The 27357-nt window shown below is 35.9% G+C and overlaps 1 protein-coding gene across 1 annotated transcript in view; it reads left to right on the forward strand.

Annotated features, from left to right (window-relative positions):
• The window catches only part of LOC104461174 (myotubularin-related protein 13-like), a gene marked incomplete at its 3' end in the record, with an annotated part of 145333 nt that extends 118234 nt beyond the window's left edge, over positions 1 to 27099 (forward strand). The window contains exons 7-16 of the mRNA XM_010072656.1: positions 12023 to 12155; positions 13767 to 13875; positions 14438 to 14551; positions 15333 to 15410; positions 17774 to 17887; positions 18390 to 18518; positions 19301 to 19399; positions 22752 to 22956; positions 25333 to 25442; positions 26950 to 27099. Coding sequence (XP_010070958.1) covers positions 12023 to 12155; positions 13767 to 13875; positions 14438 to 14551; positions 15333 to 15410; positions 17774 to 17887; positions 18390 to 18518; positions 19301 to 19399; positions 22752 to 22956; positions 25333 to 25442; positions 26950 to 27099 — 1241 coding nt within the window. The remainder of the gene's footprint in view (positions 1 to 12022; positions 12156 to 13766; positions 13876 to 14437; positions 14552 to 15332; positions 15411 to 17773; positions 17888 to 18389; positions 18519 to 19300; positions 19400 to 22751; positions 22957 to 25332; positions 25443 to 26949) is intronic.
• Between the last annotated feature and the right edge of the window lie 258 nt (positions 27100 to 27357).

The raw sequence follows: 27357 nt of genomic DNA on the forward strand, positions 1-27357 counted from the left end.
CTCCTCTGAACTCGCTCCAACAGGTCCGTGTCCTTCCTGTGCTGAGGACTCCAGAGCTGGAGATTTTCTAGAATAATTGGATCCAAACACCATTTTGCATTTCTGATAGTCAGGAGCAAGCAGGATTAAGGTATTTTGTGTTTCCCAGAAGCACAACCCACTTCCGCAGTCTCATGCTTGTGGATATTAGTTTCAGTCTCCCTTCTCAGGGACCCTGGAATTGGACTTTCATCTGTCTGAACTACCATAAATGATCTTGTTGCTCCTCTACAGATAGCCTTTAACTTGTGCTGTTGCTGGTTCTTTTAGCTGTTTAGGATGTGTAAGGCAAGTGGAGGAACTGGATTCTGTGTATTCTGGACTACACAGTGTTGCTTGAGAAAGAGCCCAATTGAAAGTATTTTGATTTCAGTACTGTGAATGGAACAACTTAAATAATATTTTTTTCAATTTCAGAAAAGAGCAGAGTTCAACATACAGAAACTTGATGCTGGCTTGACTGTAAGTCAAAGGATACGTGTTGGCTAGTGGCATGATATAGGAATGACACTTGCTTCTAGTTTGTTTTTCCAATAAAATAGGTGTGCTTGGTCCATAATTATTCATAAAAAAGCATTGTGAGAGATAATAATGTGTGTTTAGCTGTTGATTACTTCTGTTTGTATTATTGTTAATCACTAAAAATAAATTTTACCTTTTTTCTCTTCAAGAATGATCAAAACCAGAAATTTCCTTGGTTACCCACTACACAGCTAGGTTGGGCATCTATGGTGTTTGAACTTTACAGTGGTAACGCTCAGAGTCATGGTCAGTGCCAGGTTATCTGGTATTGTCCCATAATTTTAAATCCAGGATATATTAGAATACCGAGGATTTTTGCTTTTGACTGCCTTTGTTGACACTTTGAGGAATATTTTCTGTAATGTAATAGTTTCTTGTTATTTTAATTCTGGTTTAGGGGAGATATAATGTTCAGCCTGTCATGTAGTGTACTTTATGCCAACAGGCAACTATATTGAATTACTGTATAAATGGGAAAAGACATTCCTGATAAATATATATGAGTATTTGTATGGCTGGGAAACATTATGAAAGGGTCACTGCACAGTCAGCATGTGAGCTGGCTTCAGCTTGTCAACTGAGAAAATCCTAGTGTCTTCAACATAGAGCAAGAATTGTTTATATTTTAATACTTCATTATGTTCAGAAGTAATGTAAGGGCAGCTAAGCAGTGAGAGATTTAATCTGCACAATGTATGAAGTGACCAAATGCAGCATTTTCAGTACAGTAATACCTGTAACTGGGAGATGCACTAAGATCAGAGCGTCAATGCGGGGCTCTTTCCGCATCTCATGTTTCTTATGGGACTTCAGTGATATGAACCAGAACTTTTTTTACCTCTGTCGGGTTGTTCACAAACTTCTTACCCAACTCGATTTTTTTTCTTGCTGTGAGATGTCATGTATCGTGTGATGGGAGCATATATACCCTTTGTTGAAATTTAACAGCATGTATGATTAAATTAAATTAAGGCAGTTTTGTTGAAGTGTATATCCAAGAAACTTCTGATCCGTCTTTGATCTTGATAAATTGTGTGCTCTCCAGCCTGTGGAACCTGGCACCACATGTTGCAGGAGTGGATGCTGCTGGCTTATGGTGCAGATTCAGTTTAAATCCCAATGGCCAGTGAGCTGCAATTAGCTCTATAACCCAGCAAAAGAGAATTTAGCATTCAAGCTTTCCAAGGAGATTTGTGTAGTCTGTCAAAGAACAAATAGATTACCAAAGGATTTGATGTGGCATTCACTGCTAATGGGCCCTTACTGCTGCAACGGCAGAATAAAAAGAAAGTGTTGTTTTAGATGCTGTTGGAAATAAAGGGATATTGTGATAGTGGATTCTGTCCAGCGACTCTTCTGCACTCCCAGGTAACTGCACTTTGTGGACAGTCACTGAGGCTTCACTTCACCAGCAGCATGAAGTTCAAGGCAGCAGATCCCATTTGTGGATCTCCATTTCCAGTTGCACAGTCCAGCCCCATGCCCTGTGCTGGAGCGGTGCTTTGGCTCACCTGTGCTGAGCTCTTGTATCTCCCCAAGGTAACAGAAAATATTTGGAGGGTGGAAGGAGGGAAAGTCACACCTGTTTACTGTCTGCAGTCACAGGTTTGGGTTTGATGCTGTGGTCGTCAGTCTAATAGGAAAGTGCTGCCATGAGAACAGATCCATCCCTCTTCCAGGCTGAATGAGCTCACCTTGGACTCCCGTGGGCTGTGTTGCAGGTGTAGAGAAAGCAGCAGCAGCTGTGGGAGGGCCAAGTGTCGCTTTCAGTCATAGCCATTAGAGCAGCTCTCAGCCAGGTAACATCAAACTGTTTCTTCTGTACATGCTGCTCAGTTTTTTAACATTTGTTTGTCATATGTAGATACATTGAGAGCTTTGTCATTACCAGTATAATACTGGTGCTGTGATGCAAAGCACATGAAATGAGATGCTCGCTTACTTTTTATCCAGTCCAAACTTGTATTACTGGTGTCCCTTTTAATGAGACAAAATACACAGAAGTTTATTTTAAGCAAATTGTAAATCTCAGAAGGGAAAGTTACCTGACATAAGCAAATACTTCCGTTAAAGTAAAGAAGCTTGAAGCTGTGCGTTTGATAAAGTACTGTGTTTAATGAGCTGGTTTTTAAAAGGAAGCTTTTCAAATAAGATGAAAAAGAATAAAATTATATATTACTGTTTTCTTTATAACAGTGAGGTGATTTTTTTAAAAGGGCTATGTGAAAATTTATTTTGTGATATTTGAGAAGAGTAATTTTTCTATTTATAGTATGTCTTCAGAAAACATGTCTCAGAAGAGTGAAAGCAGATTTTTTTTTCCAGAGATGAGGAAAATGTAAACCCTGAAAAACAGATGTCTAATAAATAAATAAATTTAGAAAAGGCAAAACAGGGTTACCTTTGCTTCTAGAAAATACTGAAACAGATCCTACTTGGAACAGATTACTTTTCTTTCTACTTTTGCTCGTATGAATGCAGAAATACCTTTTCTCATTATTCCAAAGCCAACTTGATAGCAGTTAAGTCGTAAGACCTTGCAAAAGAGGAAAGAAAAAAAGTTCTATAGAAATTTCATTCCATTTGTTCTTGTAAAATCATGTTTAAATTACTGCTGTTTAGTTGCAGTGTGGGCTGAATTATCAGTATTTCAGGAGGTGAGGAAAATCTCAGAGAATTTCACAAAAAAAGATTTTTCAAGATCGCAGACCATTTTCCAGAGAATCCAAATATGACCTTTTTACAAAACTAAAGTAACTTTTTTCATGTTTATAGTGTTTCTCAGTTTCTGTAATTGAGTATCTGTGGGTTTTGCTCCATGAATATCAACCAACAGCGGTTGAAGGTAGCTCTAACAGAGTATCCTGATCAGCCACCTCTCTTCTTGTTGTCTTTGCATTTGTTTGATTCCATTAATATAATGCTTCAGTAGTTATGTCCCTTGAGAAAGACTTTGTAGTCCTTAGGCAGGAAACAGATATGTTTGCAGTTTCTTGTGTATCCTTGACCATTTTTCCTGTGTACAGTTCAAGAATGACAATACTCTTCTCATTCTTGGATATTTTCTTTCTAAGGATCATAATGGTATTACTCTTGCTTTGCGTTGTTTTTTTTAAAGGACAGTTTCTTAGAGGACATTTTTCTGCTTTAAATGAATCCAGTCAAATTATGGATATCCATTTGCTCCATCAGGATTTAATTTCTAGTATTTCTACTAAGAGTATTTTACAATCCATTACATATGGCATTCTTTGCCATATGTTATACTGTTCTTTTTCATATTGCAGCTACGTGTAATTTTGTAGGTTTAATTCTCTGTTTTGCCTATCTGTTGGCTTTATTCTTAGCTATGAATAAAATTCTTGCTTTTAAATTTTTATACAAATAAATAAGTCATGTATTTATCTGGAATTAGTCACTGTAGTTTGACTCAAATCACTCGAGACTTGCTGTTTTATATGTAGCTGCAAAAATGACAAAAATATCCATCATCAAAGTAAAAAGTGTTCTCATATGCTTCTCATGTTGGTGAAAGTAAAATGTACCAATTTCATACCTTTACCATATGCCTTTGTATTTCCAGAAATTCTGGTTTGCATGTTGCACCTATGAGTAAATTAAGATTAAGGTTTCAAGATCAGGTTCTAGGATACGCTGGTATCTGTAAGTGGACATCATCATGCCAGGCTTCTGACACTGCCTAGCTAACATGGCCAAGTCCCATTAAAAGTCTGTCGTTAACATGTAAAAGTTGTGCAGGCTTTATTCCCAGACAGTTCTTGAGTTGTTGAGATTGACAATGAAGGGATAAATATGGTGATTTTATTTTAATATGCTGCTTCTCTACTGGGTAACATACTTTGCTACTTAACCTATATGCAGAATAATTTCCAATAGTTACTATAAAGTCAGGGTTGTAACTTTGCTTTCTGTTCATCCTGCTATGGCTTTGAATCTGTGGTCAGAGAAGATATTTGTTTGTTGTAATAATTTTCCTGATTTAATCCAAAAAATAGGGTTGTTTGAATAAATTTTAATGCTCTTTCTGAAGTTTAAAATGCTGGTTGGTGGCTGAACAGAAATTCTCCTTTACTTTCAGGCAGTTTACCATATATGTATCAATTTGGAGAGCTGGTAAATTGCAGCACCTATTTTTGATTAATTAAAAAATAATCCATTGCAAATAACTTACATCAAATTACAATTTCAGATTTGCTATCAGAACAAAGATAATTTTGGCTGATATAACTGCTATAAATATTTTTATAGAGTATGCTTATTTTTCCAGTGCGTCTTTTGATGTACCTGGGAGAGAAGGTTTCACAAAATATTTGGTACAAACAATATATTCACCTTTCTTAAAAGAAAGAAAGTCACCTATAAAAATTTCTGTAAAATGTGAGAACATCTCAGTAGCACCCTCCCACCACTACTTAGAGAAATCGGGCAGCATTTCAGTTCATTAGTGTGTATCTGTTATCCCTGTCCACTCGGATTCTGTTACAAAATTCTTTCATTGAGTTTTGGTTGGTGTGGGCCTGTGAGGGTTATGGAGGGCTGTACAGATAGTTTTGTATCCTGATACCAGTTTTGTGCAGGATTGCTGTTTATCTCTACTTACAACTTTCTCAGGGCTGGAATACTGGATATTTATGGGATAAACATCCAAGCCAAATAGCTTCCTATTTTAGTTACCTTACTAGATACCTAAATAACTAAGCAGAAGATGAGATGTAAAATGAGATGTGAAAATAAATCATATTTCAGCAGAATAGGCTAATACTTAAATGTTAATGCCTGTGTACATGTAGAGACAGATAGTAAGAGAACATAACTTCTGTTTTAATCTGATAGCTAACAGCTCAGTATTGAGAAATATTGCTTGCCATCCCTCCCTGGAGGAGAAAAAAAAAATAATCTCATATTTGATTTAAGTAAAGATTATCTTCCCCTTAACAGCTCTGAATTTAAATTTACATGCCAACCTACTTTGACTGACAGTCTCGTGGTATTTATTTTTTACTGGAATTTGATTTCGAATGTGTGTTCAGTAAAAGAAACCCCCCCAAAAAACCCCCAAAAATCCCACAAAAAACCACAGGCAGCATTTAAAATAGAGTAACCAAATCTATTTTTAGTAGTACCTATCAAGCTTGTCTGTGTGAGCCAGACACGCAATCAGTTGCAAACCTTCAGTTGGTGATGCAGGTTATGTTGGTATAATTCTATGTTTCTGCTTTCATGTACGTTTGGCACTTACCTCCCTGCCATCTGAGTGCTTTCTATATATGAAGCAGTTATTTTTCTGTTTTACCTTCCATTGTCTTTTCTGGTTTATTGAGAAAATTCACTCAACACACTTATATAGATCTTGAGCTTATCAGTCTCACTTGGGATATGTATAGCTTTAAAAAATGAAATGGTTTTGCACTTCTCTCAGGGATGAAGGCCTTATTACCTAAATATTTTGTTATTAACTATCTTTAGCTGTGTCATTCTATCTAAAAAAAAAAATTCTGGTCACGTTCACTGAGTGTATTGGCAGACTTGTGTTTGAACGCTCAAGAAATGCAGAGGGCTTTTGCTGCTCCTTTAAGTAGGTCTGCAGAAGGATTTAATGAAATTGGTAGTAATGAAGTGATATCAACATGCAAATGACAGACATCACCATGTGTTTTCCTAAATAGATCATATACTGCACTTAATCCCTGTTTCCTTGTGCCTGTGTAGTTTTGGGTTTGGATGACAGCCATCTGCTTGACTCTGTGTTGACAAAATACAGTTGATGTTGTTAGACTTTGGGGGAGCAATAGTGGTAGGAATATTTATCCATCAGCTGAAGAGATCCTTTTTATGTGTTTACTCATTTTCATAGTCTCTTTGATATGCTGTTTAATGATCAGTTGGCTTTTGTGACATTTATACCAGAATCTTCCTGTATGGGTCGTCCTGGTCTTACCTCTTCCCACCCTCCCCAAAGGCTGGTTTGTAGAGAAGCCTTTGTTCTGCTCTGCTTCTTACAAATTACTCAGAACATTCATGGTTCAGATACTGAATTGCCTTCGCTTCAGTTCCAAAATCAAAAGTTTATCTCTAAAATTGTGTTTTGATTTTACTACTGTGTGTCACACCTATGTTTGCTTCTATGTGCTCAGAAATGAGTACGAGCACTTTATTCACCAAGTGTTTGCTGCTTTGAGGGAGTCTTAGCTGAAGGCTCTGTAGTTTAGAGATTGCTTCTCTTCCTCCTTAAAAATAAATTAATCCCTAGGGGTACTCATCTGACTCTTGTTCTCTGTTACCCAGCCAGAAAGCAGGATAAATTAACCCTCACAAAAGTCTGTGCTGGCACTGCTAGATTGCTCCCCTTTTGTGACCGAGTCTGTCTGTGAGTCAGTGATGTAGGGTGCAGTGCAGTCCTGCTCTAATGACAGAGCTGCATTCTTTTCTAAATGGGAACTGATCCTGAACTGAGTGACGTAGCAATTTTTTGGGTTCGTTTTAACTGTGTGTAGTTGATGGGAGATACTGTGTAATTTTTGGATTGACGAATGCAATTTGGCAAGGATTACCTATAGGAGTATTGATTACAGTTGTTGCCTCTTATTTATTAGTTAAGCTTGTATTTTGTTCATTAGCAGTGCTGTGCAGCCACATCTAAAAATAAAAATGAAAAGAGTTTTGTTTTTCTCTACTTTTTTCCCAGTTATCTTTAGAGCTTGACACTGCCTGGCACAGAACATGTACTATGCACTCTCCAGTGGCCTTTCAGAAGGGCTTTTCAGTCTTTGTTGACCCATTTCCTGGATTAGTCTGGCTAAGTTATGGATTATTTTGTCTATTAAGCTTTTTCTTGTGTCCAGTAATTCACGAATGGCATATTGGCATAATGACGTATTCAACTAGTTGAGTTTCCAAATCTCATGTTTATAACTTTTTACAAAAGTCTGAAGAAGTTAGTGATAATATTTTGATTTCATGCAATATAGAGGACAGTTAATAATTTATCGTGTACATTTTGTGTTTGGATTTTTTTTAATCATGCTTAAATAAATACTTAAATTCTAGAACAACAGGAAGCAGGCAGAATGATACATTTGTTGATGTAGGATGTCAGATAATTTAGTACAAATTACAGATTCTTTAAATACTTGAAAACAGTGAAGGTCAGGAAGCCTCCATTCAAAATCTTCCAGCGTATGTATAATATTTTACAGGATGTCTGTCTGTAGACTGCAAAAGAGTAATCTGTAAAAATCAACTTGTTTGTTGTTTTTCATGTTGTCTATTTATGCCCTGACAAATTAGCATCGGATGTAGTTTGGAGTCTGAAGACCGGTATACAGTTCAAGGTTACAGAGAGACATGATTGTGTCTTGCAGCATGAGGAAACTGGGCTCAGGCTGCTATTCGGAACTGTTTGTTTTCAGTAAACAACATGCAAGGGTTGAAAGAACAGCTTGGTGGCTTGGTCAAATAATAAATGATTTAAATAGTTTAAAAAAGGAAAGTCATCAAATGTCTTACTATTTATGATTTGTTTGATTCTGTCAAATAAAAATTTCCTTCACAGTCATTATATTGCTCGTATTCCTGAAAACATGTATTTCAAAGTACGTGTGGAGCAATATTTTTGTATTGAGTTAGTGGCGATCAACTTGAAAATCAGAAAATTCCAGATTAGATGTCTATAGTGTACACTTGATTTTGTTTATATTATATTCTCCTGTGTTGTATACAGAGTATTTAAAAAAAAAGAGAGAGAGGAAAGGAAGGAAAACAACTGGTACCACAGAAGCTGTCTGGGCTGCGCGAGTTCTCCAGTCAGTGGAAGTGGTTAGCCTGGGTTTCACTGTCCAGTTGCATTTCCAAACTGAGTAGCCTGTTTTCGAGAAATTGGTTAGTCTTGGTGGTTAGCTTCTTAATGGAAGAACACTTCTATTATGCAAAATAAAACCCCAAAACACCCCAGAACTTTAGAACCTCTCCTTAGGTATAAATTTAGTATTTCCTAGGCTGTGAAGCTTTCATTTGGGAAAGAAAAGAGTAAGAGCCAGTGAAGTTCTCACTTTAAACTGGCTTCTGTGAAAGATACCTAAAGAAATGACCTTGGTTGTTTCTTGGCAGGTTTTTTTGTCTTGTATTGTTATTTCTTCTAAGTTATTTATGTATTTTTGTATGAATTCTGATTACACAGAACAAGTCAAATACTCTCATGGTGGTATATTCATTGTATTATAGGTACCTTGCAGAAATTAAAATAATTTTATTTTCAAATGCAAACACACAAGATTCCTAGTCTCTTTTTTGTTGTTGTTTCTGCTGACATGTGGCCAGGTTTGGGGAGGTGACTTTCTGCTCTTCATGCATTTGGAACACAGAAAATGGCTGAGAGAGTGTAGAAATTACTTTTAAATGGAGATTCAATCAATTGAAAATTCCAGGTTCAGCTTGAAGTTGAGAATATCTATGAAGTTTTGTCGGTTACGTTAGGCAACTGTCACACGTTTCCTGTGCAGATTTCTCATACACGTTTAGCCTCGGCCCAGGTGCTCAGACCGGCTGTGCAGATCTGTCCCGGCTCTTGGTTCTCCGCTGCTCTGTGGAGGTGTCTCCTTGTGCAGGGATTTCAGCCGGTGATGGATTGCACGGCGGCGACGTATGCAGTCCATTGCTGCTTTTAACTGCTTTTTCCAGGGATCTAACTTGGACATGTGACAGGGATTGCCGGACTGGAGAGGCAGTGATAGGTGAGCAGCTGGCGAGTGAGCTCGCCTTGCCCCTGCCAACCCGTGTCCTGGCTTTGGTGATGCCTTTCATCTGTCCCTCTTCAATCTCCCAGAGAAGGCTGAATATTTCTCAGTGTCCTTACTGGTTTTTTTCCTGCTATTCCTTACCAGCCCTGCTGCTTTATAACAAAGATGTGTTTAGATGCTCTCAGTGTTGGTCACTTTCATAAGTTCTGCAAATCAAGCAATGCTTTTGTCTAACTCGGCTAAGCTGGGGCTACATCTGGCACATTCGTATCACAGCAAACATTTCAAATTTATCTTTCATGGCCAGTTAAAATGTAGTGAGCATCTGAGAGACTAACTAGCGGAATGTAATAAAAACATGTTTGCAGTAAGTATTCTTCTGTGTGGCATCAAGTTTTTAGATGGGAGGTAGTTGTGAAAATAGTCATCTTAAATATCAAATTATATCAGTGCTGATTAAGCCACCATGAGAAATGCCTTTGTGGAGTACAAACTGAAGCTGTATCTGCAGCCACTAATATGCAGCAAAGCCAGACTAATTTCCCTGGTGAAACTATGAAACCTTCATAAACTGCATCATCACTGCTTAAGAGTTTAAATAATAATTTAAAAAAAACCAACATTGGTGTATTTCTTGAGGTTTTTTCCCTTCTTTTTATTCTAGTAAATGTTGCCTTTTGAGTATAGTCCCTTTATCCTCCAATAAAACCTTGGGAGGAAGCTGGGACTTGTCAACTCAAGGCTTACTGTAGTCAAGTTCAGGTTACAGACTTGTTGTATTTGTTTCCTGCAGAAACAAATACCTTATTTTTCTGGTTACCAAGAACATATGCTACTAGGTTGAAAAGTTGAACTTCAGTGGAGCTCCACTGCTGAGTTTTGACCTGTCTGTGAGTTTTGCAGGGATTATTTTCCTCAGTAGTACCTGCCAGGACATTAAAGTTTTATAGGGGATTGTTTGAGAATTTTTGTGTCTTGTTATAGGAAAAAAGTGTCATATGTTTAAAAAAGTATATTGCTAAGTGTCTTCATAAGATATTTGATGTGGAATGAAATGGTGTAAAAAGCCTACTTAGCTTGAAAACAAAAACATGTTTTTTGTTTTAAATTAAGCTCCAAAGCAATCTTTAAAATCTTTTGGGAAAGGAACAAGAGCAGTTTTGCATAAAAAGGGCAATTCAAGTTTTTAATTTCTTACAGAGATTTTTTTTAAACAGGCAGCAGTTTCTAGCTTTGTGTTCAAATTTATGCATACCCTCGTACATACATATGCAAGCAGGGACGCTGTTTCAAGTTAGCTTCTAACTCTTCACTGATGAATGCTATTTCATTCACATAAGGAAACTAGATTGGTTTTTCTTTAACACTATCCTTACGTTGTGTATTATAAAGCAGTTTGGTTTATACTAACTCTGTATTAATTATGCCACTGAAAACAATAGCAAATATTTGTAAGAGTAACTCAGCATTATTACAAAGCCTTCTGTCCCTGAGTCCTCCTCTCAAGTCTCTGCCTTTGATTTTATGAGTCTGTCCTTCGGATTCTTGGAGAATGAACTTTGAAAGCACAAGCTATTATGTTATTGTTTGAATTGCTCATCCTAAGAATTAAGTCTCTTTCTCAAAAACCCACTCCAAATCCTTGATGCTTTATATTTATGAACCAAGCTCTACTCTACTGAAGCAAATTTTCATAAAACATCATAGAAAAAGAAGATTTGTCAAAACATATAAGAAAAATTGCTTAAGCAAAATGAAGTGTTAATTATCATGTGGATATAGTGGCTCTCAGTAGTCACACTTCTTATTGGGAAGATTATTGCAAGATAAGCAGTAGCTTTGTAAAGGTAATACAGGCGGTCTTACTGATAACACAAGCTGTGTCCTCAGGGAAACATCATACATTCCAGCATATTTCAGGAAATTTCATAAATTTCAGCATATCTCACATATCTTAGACATGTCTGCTTCTCAGGATGGGACTTTGTTTTAAAGGAAATATATTTTTGGTTTTCCCTGAAAGCGCATGGCTTTGTCTCCTAGGTAAATTATATTGTCTTTAAAAAAACCCCATCATTTGATTCATGAGTCTTACACTAAATCTAGTGGGGCTTGTTTAAAGAGTCAGCTCTTCTTTAACGTATCCTTGTAATGACATGTATGCTCTTACTGCCCGTTTTTAACCTTGTGACTCCTAGAATGCTTTCCATGGATAAAGTATGAATGTATTTACTAGGAAGTCTCTGTCATTTTCTTTTGAGCTCAATGTTATGATTTCCCCCCCCCCACCCCACAGAGTTACATCAAGGTTTAGAAGTTAATCCTGGATCAGGGACCAGAATTGAGTTCTAGATACACAGAAGGCTATGCAGAAGATACACACATAATACTGTTTGAAGTAATTAATTAAGCATTACTGGGCTTTGTGCTGAGAAGAGGAAATACTTAAAAGTGGCATTGAAAGGGAGATATAATACAATATACTTGAAAGGTAGAAATACATTGAGATAGTATTTTAGCAGCCTGAAAAATAGAAAGGAAGCTGCACTAGTTAAATAAAAGGTAGAAAAACTTGGGGTTTGGCAATTTATGCATTTATCATATGCTTTTTGAAAATTCCTCCAGAAAATGGTACATTTTAATGTAATTTTGATTCTTCTTTTGGCATGTTGTTACAGTTCTTTTTTTTTTTTTTTTTTTTTAAGGGATCCAAAATGTACTCAGCTTATTCTGTGCCGTGCTTACAGAAAATAAAGTTCTCTTTCACTCTGCAAGTTTTCAGAGACTCAGTGATGCCTGTAGGGCTCTGGAGTCTTTGATGTTTCCCCTCAAATACAGGTGAGTTGAGTTTTGAATCTTTGAACTCTTTGACTACTTTTATTACTCATTTTATAACATCTATTATATTGTCCTTAACAGAAGCTTTGTGCTATGGTTGTTCAAATAAGCAAAGACTTTAATGATCATATATACAAGTGCTAGTCTGTACACAATGTTAATAAAAACCCAATTGCATCATGACAGTGGAAACAAAGGAGAAACATCCAACCTACAAATATAATAGAAACCCTACTCACAACATCAGCTGGATGGTAAAACTTGACAACGATGACCTATGAGTCAATGTGTGGAAAAGACATGGGGGAAGACCACATAACAGCCTGCCAACAAGTAGGAGGAGGTGCATGACAGGAGAACAAGAGATCGGGGTCATAAACCAGAACAGGGGAGAGGGAGGTTTCTGGCTGGATGCAAGATAAACATGTTTTCTAATGAGGATACCGAAGCAGTGGAACACAGAGCCTGTGGTGCTTCCATCCTTGTAGGTTTTCGGGACCCAGCTGGACAGAGCCCAGGGCAACTTGATCTGGATTCAGTCTTGACCTTGCTTTGAGCAAAAGGTTTGACAAAATGATCTCCTGAGGGCCTTTACAGCCCGAAAGATCCTTTGGTCCTAAGATAACATCTGCATTAGCTTGTATCACAGTTTGAAGTCACTGACAAATGTCCACCAGAGAAAGAATTTAAATTAACAGATTTATTCTCTCTTAAAAGGCACGTCTGAATCCAGCGTTTTGAAATGGAAAACTTTGTCACGCTATTTGGCTTTTTTAGGAAGAAGACATCTTATTCTGACTCATCTGTTTTGAAAGATGCTTGTATTTTAGTAGCACATTTTTATTTAAAATGTTTCAGAGGTGGACTTTGTTCATATAGAGTAAGGAGAAAAAAAAAAATTGAAAGTGAGTTTTGGGATATGTTTCTTAATGGTAAAATGGTCATGAACATAAATTTTTAATAACTATAAATTGTTGAAATGCATTGATCAATTTAGATACAGATTTTCACGTGCTCTGATGAAAACACTGAATTTTTTAAAGTTGTCAAATCAAGTAAACAATATCTGAAATTTAGAATTCTATACATAATGCTCAGTTGTCATTTCAATATCAAAGCAAAAGATTTTATTTAAAGATTTCGTATTAGTTGTATTTTACAAAAGGCCGAATCTTAGCTGTCTGGGCAAAAACTAGTCATCTTTTTATAATGGAAGTATTATACGTAACTTTAATGTCCCCAGTTACCTAAAAATTGTGGACGAATATAATGTCCATGTAATATAAATGTTACAAATATAGGTAGTATTTTCTTATTTTGAAAAATACTCTTGTTTACAATAAATTGTAGACTTTATACTGTAATAATTATTGGAGTTTGTGACAGATTTTTTTTTAACAGCCTGGCACTTTATAAAGAAGTATTTAATGAATACTGTCATCTTTTGTGTTTTTAAAATACAGGTATTTATAGTAAATGTAATATGTAACACGAAGTTGTGTTGTGTTTTTGTTTTTTTCTTTTTTTTTTTCTTTTTTTTTTTTTAAAGAAAACAGCTGCCCTATGTGAAGGGATAGTCTGGAGCTTTTATTTTCTTTATTCTTTTCACAGTTATCCCTATATTCCAATTCTTCCTGCACAGCTATTGGAAGTTCTCAGCTCACCAACACCTTTCATAATTGGCGTACATTCTGTCTTTCGTAATGACATTCATGAGCTTGTAAGTATGTCTACCCAACATATTCAGTGTCCTGATGTCACTTGCAATGTTTAGTTGCAGAGATTTTCCATGCTTCAGAGATGTTTATATGAACAATACCTTTACTTTTAAAATATTACGGTAGAAGGCAAGGCAGGACAATCAGGAGGAGAAGAAAGAAAATGCATTAATTCTTTTGTAAATACATCGAGACTATAAAGTAGGGGAGAGAAACATTTTGATTCTAGTGCAGGATGGGAAGGAATGGATCCACTTCCAGCTTTGTCATGTATTTGTCATGAGCTCGATCAATTAACTTGGGATTTTCAAATGTATCCACAATTACTTTATTTTATACTTACTTTCTAAGCATGTGCTTGGAGAAGCTAAACCAGGCTTACAGAGGTGCCCAGTAGTATGAAGTATTTGGAGTATTTCCTTTATCAAAAGCATTCTGTACATTAAAGTTAGTACTGTTTTGTTTATTTTAACTTATGTGCAGATCATGAAATATGAACTGTTGTGTTTTTAAACTGTGCTCACCGTATGCACTACTGATGATGTCTTTATTTGTCCCTTACAGTTAGATGTAATCATAGCAGACCTGGATGGAGGCACAATTAAAATTCCTGAATGTATTCATCTTTCTCAGCTGCCAGAGCCACTGCTACATCAGACTCAAATGGCACTTTCTCTAGTATGTTTTGGTACAAACCCCATTTTCCACCCTCTCACCTGTTTTTAAAGAAAGAAGAATGAATTTCAGTATCCAGTTGCTCTCAAACACACTGGAAATGTGACACAAACTATGACTCATGCCAACATTCCTGTTTTTAAAATAATTTACTGTCTCTGAAGTTAAAGAGTTAGTATAATCAGTAATTTGCTACTAAGAAGTTTTTTCACCCTTCGAGAGGCAGGTAGTGATTTTTCCTTCCTAATAATCATTTTTGGATAAAAGTTCAACCTCAGTATTTGAGCAGCATTGTTACTGTTCAGTTTAGCGTCTTTTCTGTTTTTATAAATTCATTTCAACTGTGCATTGTCTTGGAGTTTAAGAAATGAATAACCAATTAGTCTTAAAGTTTATTTGTATGAATCGCTTAAAAAATAGTTCAGTTTGTCTTTTTACTATCATTGTCATAGGTTAGAAAACACCTTATTTGGAGGCTTCTGAACAAATCTTAAAGAGAAGAATTTTCTGTCTGTTAATCTGTTTCAGATGAATCAATTCTGAAATCCCTAACTGTATTAACTAGCTTCATTGACTGTAATAGGAGTTTTTGATAACTAGCTCACTTATAGATACCTGAAGCTGAGAAAGTAATCCCACTTTATTTCTATATAGTCTTCATATTTTAAATAAATCTATTATTTGAGGTATGTAGTGAATATTAATTTGAGAAAGAAGAAAAAAAGTAATTCATCCTTTCCTCAGCAAAATGAGGGAAAAAAATTTTGTTTAAAAAATTCTCTAGGTTTTGCATCCTGATTTGGAAACAGCAGATTATGCATTCCCTCCCCCACGAACAGCTTTATCACACTCAAAAATGCTGGTAAGATTTCTGTGTTATGTCTGACTTTCTTAAGTAGCAAACTGTTGAAGTTTTAGGCTATCTTTCTTTTAAGAATTTCTACTTTGTGTTTTCTTTCCCATATTCATGTTCTTTATAGTATTATTGGTGGAGCAAAGAAATGCCATTGGACTTTGCATTCTGCCTGCTAATAGGATTCTAACGGGTTAGAAGTTTTTATAAACATATTTGCATTAAAATAGAAGCACCGTATTTTCTTTTAATATTGCTGTCTGTTGAGTTAAATCTGTGCCTCCTCTGTTTTGTAGACCAGCAAACTGGGTTTTTTTGTGTGTTTGTGTAAATGTTAAAATTAAGTTGTCTTATAGACACCTCCCAGTTCTCCCCCCTCCCTCCCGACATCCCCCCCCAAAAGAAAGGTTCAGAAACATTAAAAATGTCATTCAAGATCTAGATTTTTAGAGTAAATATGAGTAAAGAATAGGAGTGGTAGCTGTGTCAGCAAAACATAAGTCACTGGTTTTACAATAGTGATGATAAGTATTACACATTTTGTGCTTGGGCATATTGGAAAAGGAGTTATATGGGTTTTAACGATGCATGGTTAAATGGCTTTAATGAACCTCACCTGAATGAAACTAATTGTCTATGCTAAAAAAAGTCTATAGAAAGTTTTCTACTAAAATGTAATTAATTTATATTAAAAGTAGTTGTGAAGCCATGATAACTTAACAGCTTGGTAAAGCTGCTGGGTTTAGCTTGTAGGAGTGTCTAGAGTTGAACTTGAGTTCATAGTCCAAACTAAAATCCAGAAGCCAATTCCATTTAAGAATACATGCTGGTTTTTTTGCGTAGGTGTATTTAAAAATGTAAAACTCTTAAGTGGTACAATATATTTGTTGATCCTATTTCTTGCTTTAAGTTTGTTTTCTTTGTTCATTGCTGAAGACAGGAAGTATCATCCAGATTTCATTTAAACTAATGTCAGAATTCAACTATGATCTCACTTTGAAGAGTGAAGTTATAAACTAATCTAATTTTGTATCAAAATAATTATTTTGTTAAATCTGAAAGGAACTACCATGTTTTCAAGCAGCCCAAAAAAGTCAGGGTACAAATATACCTGTTAAAATCCTAGAGAGCAGCCTGGACACAAAGAAAATGATATTATCTCTCAGTAAAGTGAGCCCTTACAAAACTAAGTTAAAAATAGAATAACATCCATCATGTTCCATTGAAGAATAAACACATATCTAGAAAAATATTCCAATAGGACAGCTTTATAGAATCGTATATATACCTAAACTTTTTTCTTTAACAAATCATTGCAAGCTTTAACTTATTTAGGTTGTATTTACTCTGTTAGCTGATCAGCTGTTTGCCTGATTAGTTAATCTAATGTTCCTTGCTGCTTGTAACTTTTAAAGGTAGAATTTGTTTAAAAAGTCTTTTGAGACACCGTAAAACCTGAGGTCCTAAAAATTGTTTTAGACATGGCTGCAGTGTGAGTAGGTACCTGTCCTAAGATAAAATAAGATGGGTGACGTAGGGCTTGGTCACAGTCTTTAGCTGCGTCTGGGCCAGCTGAGGATGTCCCTGGCCAGCTCTGCCCCGAGCTGTTCGCATCATTTCCATTAACCCATCGATTTTTATGTAAGCACTCCTTTACTCATTTAAATCAAAATAAACCAAGACTTTAAAAAATCTACTTTTGAAAACTTTTTAAACTAACTCTGGCTTATTTTGGCTGCAGTACATTGGCAGTGAATAGGTGAGTTGGAAGGGTCTTAGACAAGTAGCTGAGCGAGCTTGGAGCAGCCTCCTCAGAGGGCAGAGCCGCAGCACGTGGCTGTGGTGGTGCCTGCGATGCTCGGAGCCTGGCCGCCCAGCAGCAGCAGTGCCAGCGCAGGCTCCTGTGGTCCCTGCCAGCTCATCCACTCCGGTGGCACTGCTTGTGTACTGCTGCAGAGCCACGCTTATTTTAGGAAAGAAATCCAGGCTAAAATACCCCTTGCCTTTATTTAGCATCGGTTTTTTCTCATGGCAGTTCCTTTATGTGGTTCACCACATGGCCATCCCAACAGTTACACTTGCATTGCCCAGAGGCTGTTGTGCAGGCATAGAAAAGCAATAGGAGAAAACCAGTGAACTAAATCTGCCGTTGCCATTTGAGGACAGGTTGGTGGAACTGTAGCCTCATGTAAGATAACTTTGAATGTGCAGAAGCGTCTCCACTTCTGTGCTACGCTGCTGCATTGTTTGGTGGATTTGTAGGCGTTTCTCAGATAGCTTTATACAAAGTGTGGAAAAGTTTAGAATAAAAAAAGTATTCAAATTTATTCAAATTAATAAAAAATGACAGCATATTTAATTACTGCTTACAGGATAAAGAGGTGCGAGCAATCTTCCTCAGGCTATTTGCACAACTTTTCCAAGGATACCGGTCATGTCTTCAGCTGATCAGAATTCATGCTGAACCAGTAATTCATTTCCATAAGGTAAAGGAGAAGTAGTTATGTATTTTTAATTAGTATTAATTTGTGTCACATTATTCCCATGAGCTTGCCTTTTGAACAAGTGTTAAAATTTTAAAAAATAAAATAATCTACATGTAATAGGCATATCATTTGACATAGTACTATGCCAAGGCATTTCAGTGGGACTAATTGCAGGTACAGTGATTAAATGTGTGTGTGGGGGGGGGAAGTTCACATTAAAATTTGATACAAAGACACACTTGAGGAATCATAAGGCATTTTGAAAACATATGCATTTAGAAGACAATACTTGAAAGTATTTGGTTTATATTTTATTATCTGTGAGAAAATCAACCTTCTAGTTAAGATATAAAAAGATACTAGTAAATAGCAAAGATTTAATTAGAAAGTACCACATATGAGTATAAGCTGGTGAAAATTATTAACTGCTAGTACATAGATAGTTGGTTTATAGTTTTGATACTGATAAAATACATGCATTTTTTTTCTGTTTTTATTGTAGGCAGCTTTCCTGGGGCAGCGGGGCTTAATTGAGAATGACTTTCTAACCAAAGTTCTCAATGGAATGGCATTTGCTGGTTTTGTGTCAGAGAGGGGTCCTCCTTTCAGAGCCTGTGATCTTTTTGATGAGGTGAAAACTGTTTCTGTATTTCCAAGTAAATTAAAATGTACCTATGATATTTCAGCACATGAAAAACTATTGAAATGCTTCTGAATCCTTACTGTTTATTACATAAATACATAAAGTTTATACTAAACTTCTCAATTCTCATTTTTGCTACACATACGTTTCTGGCTTACTTCCATGAAACTATGCCCTGCTCATATGTATGAAGTTAAACAGTTGTGTAAATCATGGCAATGCTGTTCCTATTGTCAGATTGGGAGCTTCATAATGCATCGCATGTGCTACTACAGGATTATTTCGAGTAATTTAATTATATTCTTAGAAACATTGAAAAAGTAATTGAGAAATATGAAATTAAATATGTACCCAACAATATAAACTGGGATACACATTTTTTTCTTTTAAAAAGTAATGCCGTATTTTTACTCTGCTGGCTTTTATTTAAATGTAGAGTACAAATAGAGTTTGGTATTAATTCTGTATAGTAGTAGTATATATGGGAAATATGGATTGCAGTATTAGAAATGTTAAAGGAATGTTTTAGATATGTAGGACTTTCTGTGCTAGGCAGGACTATAAATTCAGGTAACCAAAGCTCTGTAAGAAAGTGAAAATGTCACATGTTCCATAGCAATGTAACATTTTTCAGTGTTCAGTTTTCTTTGCTTGGTTTGAATTTAAGATTAATATTTCATAACTTAAACCAGGAAAGTTCATTTATGTTATATATTTTACTTGAATTATAAACACGTTTTGTGTTTTTTTGTTTTGGTTTGGTTTTAAAGTTGGTAGCCTTTGAAGTTGAAAGAATTAAAGCTGAAGAAGGTAATCCACCAAAAATGATAAAGCATGTTAGAGAACTTGCAGAACAGCTCTTCAGAAATGTAAGTTTACTATACGTGCTGCACTTCTAGACTTGAGATAGTAACATTGAAAATTCTTATTTCTGAGATTGATGCAGTATCTGAAAATGGAAATGACTGCCAGTGGTAGTCATCATCTGCATTATGACAAAAGACTTTGGAAGTTTAAATGTTACCAGTTTTGTACATGTGAAGGAAGTTCAGTATAGTAATACTGATTTATTAATGCTTATATTGATTTATGTATACTGCTACTTAGCATTCTGTTTTCTTAGTGTATGTTCACATAATGTGGTGTGGCATGCTTCTTGGAGTATCTTAATGCTGATATCCTTACACTGACACCTCAGACTTATGATAAGAGAATGTATCTTGTGGAAAATGACGAGACACATCAGGCATTAGAATTTCTGTTACATAGATTAATTTAGTCCATGAAATTTCATCTTTAATAAAATATTACTTATCCTATGGTATACCTCCTCATCCTGTAGCTTTCTCAGTGATAAGTGCTAATGGAATCATCTTCTGTTAGGAGCTAAAATTGTAATAAATAAAAACTTCTGAATAAATATTAAATTGTCTTCTACTAATTTAATAGTGGTGCTGTATATAGCAACATTCATTTTCCAAATTCAGGTCTGCCTTTCAGGTTAACACTCTCAGAAGATACATTAGTTGACAGTTCTGTGACATTCAGGACTGTTAGTTCATTATAAAGTCAATGGGCTGGTTCTTTTCCATGAGATGGCAGAGATGAGTGAATTCAAATTTGGGGAAGAGATAGCAGAAAAAATGAAGAGTATTGCACTAAAAGTCTTTAAAATTAATCTTTCTTTTTAAAGTTTTGATTTCCCCAAGAGCTAGGGCTGTAGTGTTTCCAAAGGAATTGGCAAACATTTGTATTTTTTTCCTAGTGGATATAGATACTTTTGAAAATGAAGGCACCTGTAAAGCACAAGTGAATGTGCATATGTGCAACTTCTCACTCACATTATTTCTTAAAATCAGTGTCAAAACTAATTCATTTTAGTCTTTTCTTATGATGAGAATTATTTATACCATTGTGATTGACCTGCTACTTCCCTAAGTCAGTGACTCAGTGTATTTAAAAATCAGATTTTTAGTAGTTATGCATACAGCTATCTTTGAATAAAGCACTGTGATGAGTAACATGGCTTCTCTAAGTTATGCCTAGAGCTGCCTGATTTTAAACTCACTGCGTGATGTATTTTGACATCCTGTTCCACAGTTTAAATAGTCATCATGTTGTTGCTGTGACAGTCTAGATATGTATGACAAACAAGGTTTGTTAGGGAGAGATGATCTTTGTATTAGTCTAGCTGGTATGAGTGGAAAATGTAGAGAAGTTTTTGACGTATACTGCTGCAGTGGTTGAAGACACTAGACCTACTTTCCTAATAGTATATACAGCTGAGATTAGGTTTGTGATGGCCGAGATTAAAGTAATTCTTTCTCTGTCTTTCCTCTGGATCTCTCTTCTCCATTAAATGGAATGTGGAATAGTTATTCCCCCTTTCTGGCTTTTTCTGCTGTATGTCATCTGTTACCCCCTGCTGAGACTGCGTTCCCTTTCTGTGCCTTGCTTCTCCTGGCATCTGCTGCTCTCATCCCCCTAGTTAGATTTTCAGCTTGTTTCATTAAACTTTGGTTTGCAGAGAATTTGTACCACTAAGTAGCTGGTTTGTTTTGACTGCTGTTTCTCAAGTTGATGCATTTGATCTCCTTGTTGCCTTTTGCTCCCATAAATGAAATATCAAGCTAGCACTTGTTTACAAGTTTTAGTGCAAGCTAGTTGTGCTTATAAAACAGAAACCTAAATGATTGAGTAGCACTCTTTGGCAGTGGTACACAGCCAGTAATAAGTAACAGCATAGAGTCAAATTGGAAAACAGTAAATTCAAACATGGTTAATGATAAGCCCTAGTATATGAATGAAGAGGTGAAAATATCCTGTTTTGTTTTGATCATTACACTCCTCAAGACATGAGATGTGATCCTGTGAATGGTGAAACATGTTGATCTTGGCTGGCTGTATTGTGGAAAAGGTACAACCTGAAGCCAGAAGAAAACCCCAGACAAACGAGAAAGATTATCAACTATTTGAGGAGAAAAATTGAAATTAATTGTGAATTTTCACATCTTGCTCTCTTCAGGATGTCTTTCTGGAAAGTGTGTTTTAAACAAGCTGAAATCAGTGTGGAGATAGTTGAGTGAAACTTAAGTGATTTGTGATGTACATGGTCTTTCCGGTTGCTGAACACAAGGCAGAAGATGCATGTCCCCATATAGGAACACCTATTGCATGGGTGCTGCCTGTGCTCTGCCAACAGCTAATCACATGGAGGAAGTCTTCAAATATCCCACAGACAGTCACATCTCTGTTGTATGGTACAGGACATTTTTTGCTAATGTCTTCAGTATTACAGTATTGCATGATAATGTCAAGATCAAGACAAATGTAATTATTACACAGTATCAGATGCAGCAGTTATTTTGACGAAACAAATCCGTCTGTTTTGCAATGTGAAACTGTTTTTTTCTTTTTTTTTAATTCTGAAGAAGCTTTCTTTGGGGTTGCTTATTACAAAAAGAAAATAAAGACCATAAAAGAGTGAAAAAATCATTGTAGGCAAATGTGTATTTTCACAGTGGAAATTCTGATAGTTTTGCAACAATAGAAGTCTTTTCTATCCTTTCACAACACCCCAAAATGTGATGTGACCACTTCTTTTTACCTTCATTGTAGTTTAGGCTTGTCATTTACTCTCTTTCATCACCTATATTAGCTTTTTTCATTTGTTTTTGGTGCAAATGGTGAGCTGTGTGACATGTTTTTATGGGACATACAGAAGACAGAAAATTGGTCCCTAATGAGGGATGACCATCGTTTGCTACAACATGGTACAAAATGAATTTTCACTTTTTAGTCTTGATCAAGATAAGAATATTTCTTAGTACTCAGTGAAGAGATTGTATGTTTTAATATTCTTCAACTCTGTCTCTAATGAAGAGGTTGATTGTCAAAGTAATGTCTATTCAAGTCCTGAATATTCATTAAGCTGTATAAAATCAACCTAAGTTAAGCTCTGGTTTTCTTTTGCCCTTTCTTTTTAAATTTTGTATATTGACAAAAATAATTTTATAAAAGCCTTTAACATAGTTGGAAGTATTACAGATAATGAATCAAGGGTGATATGAATATGAAACATGGTGTTAGTCAGCTGTGTTAGATAGTTGGCTCCTTAATCTGTCCCGTATGACAGATACACAAACAGCAATAAAATTGGATGAGATGGATGGTAATACTACGTAACACATTTGTGTATAACCTTTTGCTTTTGACCTGCAGGAGAATCCCAATCCCCACATAGCATTCCAGAAAGTGCCGCGGCCCACAGAGGGCTCCCACTTGCGGGTTCACATTCTCCCTTTCCCCCGGATCAATGAGGGCCGGGTGCAGGAGCTCCTCCAGGAAGGCCTTGCAAGGAGTCAGGGTGCCCCCCCTGCCACCCGGGGGGACAAGAAGTGCGTTGTGCCAGCGGGTCCCCCTGTTGGTATGTTTAGTTGTTCCTCAACTTACCTATTTGTCATCCTGTCTCATATGTGGAATGTATAATTAGCATGGCTGCAATGTGCAATTTCGTGTTATTATGGTATTTCTAGTGATCACAGTACCCTTTAGTACGTAGACTTCCCTGTTTGCCTTTGCAATTTTAACAACCCTTTTGCATCAGCCTCTACTAAGAAGTCAAACATCCGGAGTGCGAGCAGCATAAATACTAACAGCAAAAAAGGATTTGATCTGAGTTAGGCTGAACTGTTAGATTAGATATTGTCTACTCATCTAGGTCTGATGAATATCACCAAAGTTACTTGTAGGACTGGCTGAACCAGGCTTTGAACTATTAGGATTTCTCCTTTGACACTAGTGGAAGGCATGTAAATTACTGTAAAAAGGCAAGGAACAAACATAGCATGTGTCTCAAAATAAATATACCTATATTTAAGTGTAAAGAACAGAGGTAGATATTGTAGGCTTGTCAATTTAATTTTAATGCAAGAAAAATTCTATTAGTCATAGTCACATTCATCAGTGTGAATTTGGCAGAAATAGTATGTTTACTAAACTTGCAGGACACATGAAGCTGGCAGAGCTTGCAAAACTTTCGAAGGATGGCATTAGAATTAAAATAAATCTTGAAAAAGTAGAGATCTAATCTCTAGTTTCTGTTGAATTTTGTCCTCTACTGTTTTTCTTCCAGTAAGGTATTGCACTTGCCTAGGCATGGTCAGCTGACTAGGCACCAGTTCTTCAGAAATAAATTTGGGGATTATAATGATCCATAGAGCAAACATGACCCAACTATATCAAGCTGTTGGATAAAGGTAAACGTCTTGGTAGGATGTATAAACAGGAGTACAGCCAGTGAACCCCATGGAGAAATCTTTTCGTTGTACTCAGTAAGACCTCAGCTGGACTGTTTGTATCCATTTTTGGACACTGGAAGACTGTCTCCATTTTTGGTTCTGTTGGAGGGAGTCCAGAAGAAAGCAACAAGAATGACCAGCAGTCTGGAGAATGTGACCTACAAGGGAAGATGGGGAGTTGTTTAGACTGAAAAGTAGAAGACTGAGGGAACATGTAATAGCAGTCTTCAATTATATAGGAGACGGTTAAAAAAAGAAAGGGAATGATCTTTAGTGATAAGAAATAATGAGTTTAATTGCAGAAAAAAACTAAGAGTTATTTGTCAGGAAAAACTTGGTAAAATGAAGATTGTGAGGCAGTTGAATGGATTTCTTGTGAAGTCATGAAGTCTCTGTTATCGCAGAACTTTGGGAACATATTAGACAAACATGAGAAATAACATAAATACAGTTGATCCTGTCTAGGCACAGCAGGATGAACGAGATGGCCTCTTGAGGCCCCTTCCAGCCCTGTTTCTCTTTGGGTTTATGTAAGAAGAGGGTAAACTCTATTCACCTGCCTTTGTCCTTTACTATATCATTGAATCTGTTACTTATAGAAAATTTAAAGAGTATGAACTTGTGTTCTGTTGTCTGTCTTTAAAAGGCTAGATACAAGAGAAGTTTCTCTTTCTTAATAAGTTAATTTTTATGTCAGAGTTGGTTTGGATTTTGGGTTTTTTGGGGGGTTTGTTTTGGTTTTTTGGTTTTTTTTTTCAAGGAATAGCTTTCACGCTCATAATCCAGGCTGTCCTGTGTGTCAAAATCCTTGGATATTAGGAGCTCATTATTATTTACGAAAGAGCATATTCTGTGTTTATATTCAATTTACTTGATACTAAAGAGAAAAAGAGAAAAAAGAGCATATTCTGTGTTTGTATTCTATTTACTTGATACTAAAGAGAAAAAGAGAACATTATTTTTCCATTCGGAATTTTCTTGAATTATTAAGAAAATAATCTTTAGATCTCAGCAAATTGGAATCTAGATAAGAGAACAGGTTTGTCAGGTTTTATTCCATCCATGTCATGGAATTCTTGGCATGGCCAATGAATTCTTTAGGAAAAAATAGTTATCTGGTGCTACAAAATATGCAAGGCTACGTAGTTCACTGCAGAACACACAAACACTTTTTAAAAAAATTAATTTGTATTTATTTATATATTTCATTAGTATGTTAGAGGTTGGATCTCTTTGTGCCCGTATGAGACAAATAGAACCAGTAGTAATGAGAATCAGCTGCTCTAGTTGAAATTCAGACCACTTTCTTCAGATAGTACAGGAAAATCAAAGCTTTAGGATCTTATATTCCTGTCTGTATGTGCCTACTAATGGTATTTGCTTAAGAGAACAAAATGGAGGACATGTTAATTTTTCTTTTTTTTAAAAAGAGCTTTCTGGTATTCTTTGTGGCTCTTGCAGAAGACATTTCATGGATGTATATTCTTCTTTTTCTTTGTTAGTTTCCATAATGGAAAAAGGAAGCACCGTTTTCAATAGCGCACAAAGGCTAGAAGTTGTTAGAAACTGCATCTCATTCATTTTTGAAAACAAATTTTTGGAGACTGAAAAGGTAATCAAATAAAATTTTAACTTTCACAAATAAGCTCTGTTAATGAGTGAATAGAGACTGACCTGGTCACAAAGTACATTTTGAAGTCTTGTTTCAAATACTAATTATTATTATTTTAAATATTTAAATGAATTAAGCAATAAAACTAGTTATCTAAATGCAATATTGCATGTAATATGAAGCTAATAGATTTGAAAACCTGTTTGTAATACTGTGTGTGTTGATGCCCTTTTTGCTAATTTATGTTACCATTATAAATAGTATTGCCCACATGATTTTTTTTAAAAAGGAGTGTATATTGGTCTAGCAGTATTGATTAGGAGGAATGTAAACAAAAGGCATACAGAGATGTTTCATTGTTTGTCAACAAGCTCTTTTCTGAAATTTTCAGTACAGCAAATTTTGATGGTTTTAAAAATCAATAATTTGATAGAACTCAGAGGTGAATGTAAATATTTGACATGTCTGTCTTCACTAAAAGCTCCTAGTGAGTTGTCCTCCTTGACATACTTATTTTTTCAAATTAAGAGGTTGCCAGGTTTTATAGATTCTATCCATAGAGTTTTTAATTATTTATTCTAGAACAATCACTAAAACTTACACTTAAATCTAGTTCTACATATGAAAATGACTGTAAAATTATTTTAAGAATTTTTTTTTATTTCTCCGAAGAGTATCACCTGTATATCTCTGAAGCTGTGCAGCTCAAGATAGAAAATGGACATGTCTTGATTTACAAGTTATGTTATAGAAATGCATATGGGAAAAGCCCTAATAAAATGTGTAGCTCTTGAGTTTTGATGCATGTGTAACACAGTAGTTTTTAAGCGCTTTCAACTTACAGGCATTTGGAAAATTTCAGTAGTTTTTTGTCTCCCTGCACAGTAAATTTTGTCCTTAGGCAATACGCTGCCTTTTCTTATTTATCTGTTAACACACATTAAATTTAGTCTAAAGGGCAACAGTTGCTAATCAGCGATGTAGCACTTGCTGCATCTTTAAAACATTGGCATAAAGATTCTGTTGGCACTGTTTTAGGGTAAACTGTGTAATGGTCTTGTGGCTTCATTGCTATGAGCGGTACGCCACTTCTAAGGCCATTTGTCATTCACTGATTGTCGAATCCCATGCTGGTTGGCCTTGATACACCAACTCCAAACCTGGCCGGGCTGGTACAGAATAGAGCACTTGCTTTCATGCGCAATAATCCATTTCTGATTTCACATCCGTTCAATGCCTGTCTGTATTCAAGCATTTCTATTTACAGATGTAGGTGAGAAATGCTGTTTAATGCATTTGAAAAAAACACGGGGAAAAATATAATAGTTAAGGACTCAAGCTTAGTCAGCCATTATGTGAAAGTTTGATAACTCGAGCTAATGAGTCATTTCTAAAGTTATTCTTTACCTTACTGTCAGTAGCAGTTTCTTAATGAAGAATTAATTGTATTTAGTATGAACAGTGCCATTTATTTCATTTTCATAAAGCTAGATTTTCTTTTCTCCAGACGCTGCCTGCAGCTCTGAGAGCCCTAAAAGGAAAGGCAGCTCGGCACTGCCTGACCCAGGAATTGGGCCTGCACGTTAAACAAAATCGAGCAATACTGGACCATCAGCAGTTTGACTACATTGTGCGAATGATGAACTGTGCTTTGCAGGTACAGTATGTGAAGGTTCTTTGCTAGTCTTTGTTTTGTTATTATGATAAGCAAAAAATTGTTTGGAGTGATGTGGAGAAGCAACATTAAATTATAGGACCATGTACTACAGTGATGTAGCAGATATTGCTTGACAGTAGATTTAAGATATTTTATTGGTGAAAGGATAAAGGACAAACTGCTCAGGTCTATACAGATCTGCCTGGTATGAAAAACAGAAAGAAAACTGTTCCCATTATTAATAATTTAGGTGTAATT

This window comes from Pterocles gutturalis, unplaced genomic scaffold (genome assembly GCF_000699245.1).
Source record: "Pterocles gutturalis isolate BGI_N339 unplaced genomic scaffold, ASM69924v1 scaffold21777, whole genome shotgun sequence".
Classification (NCBI taxonomy): domain Eukaryota; kingdom Metazoa; phylum Chordata; class Aves; order Pterocliformes; family Pteroclidae; genus Pterocles; species Pterocles gutturalis.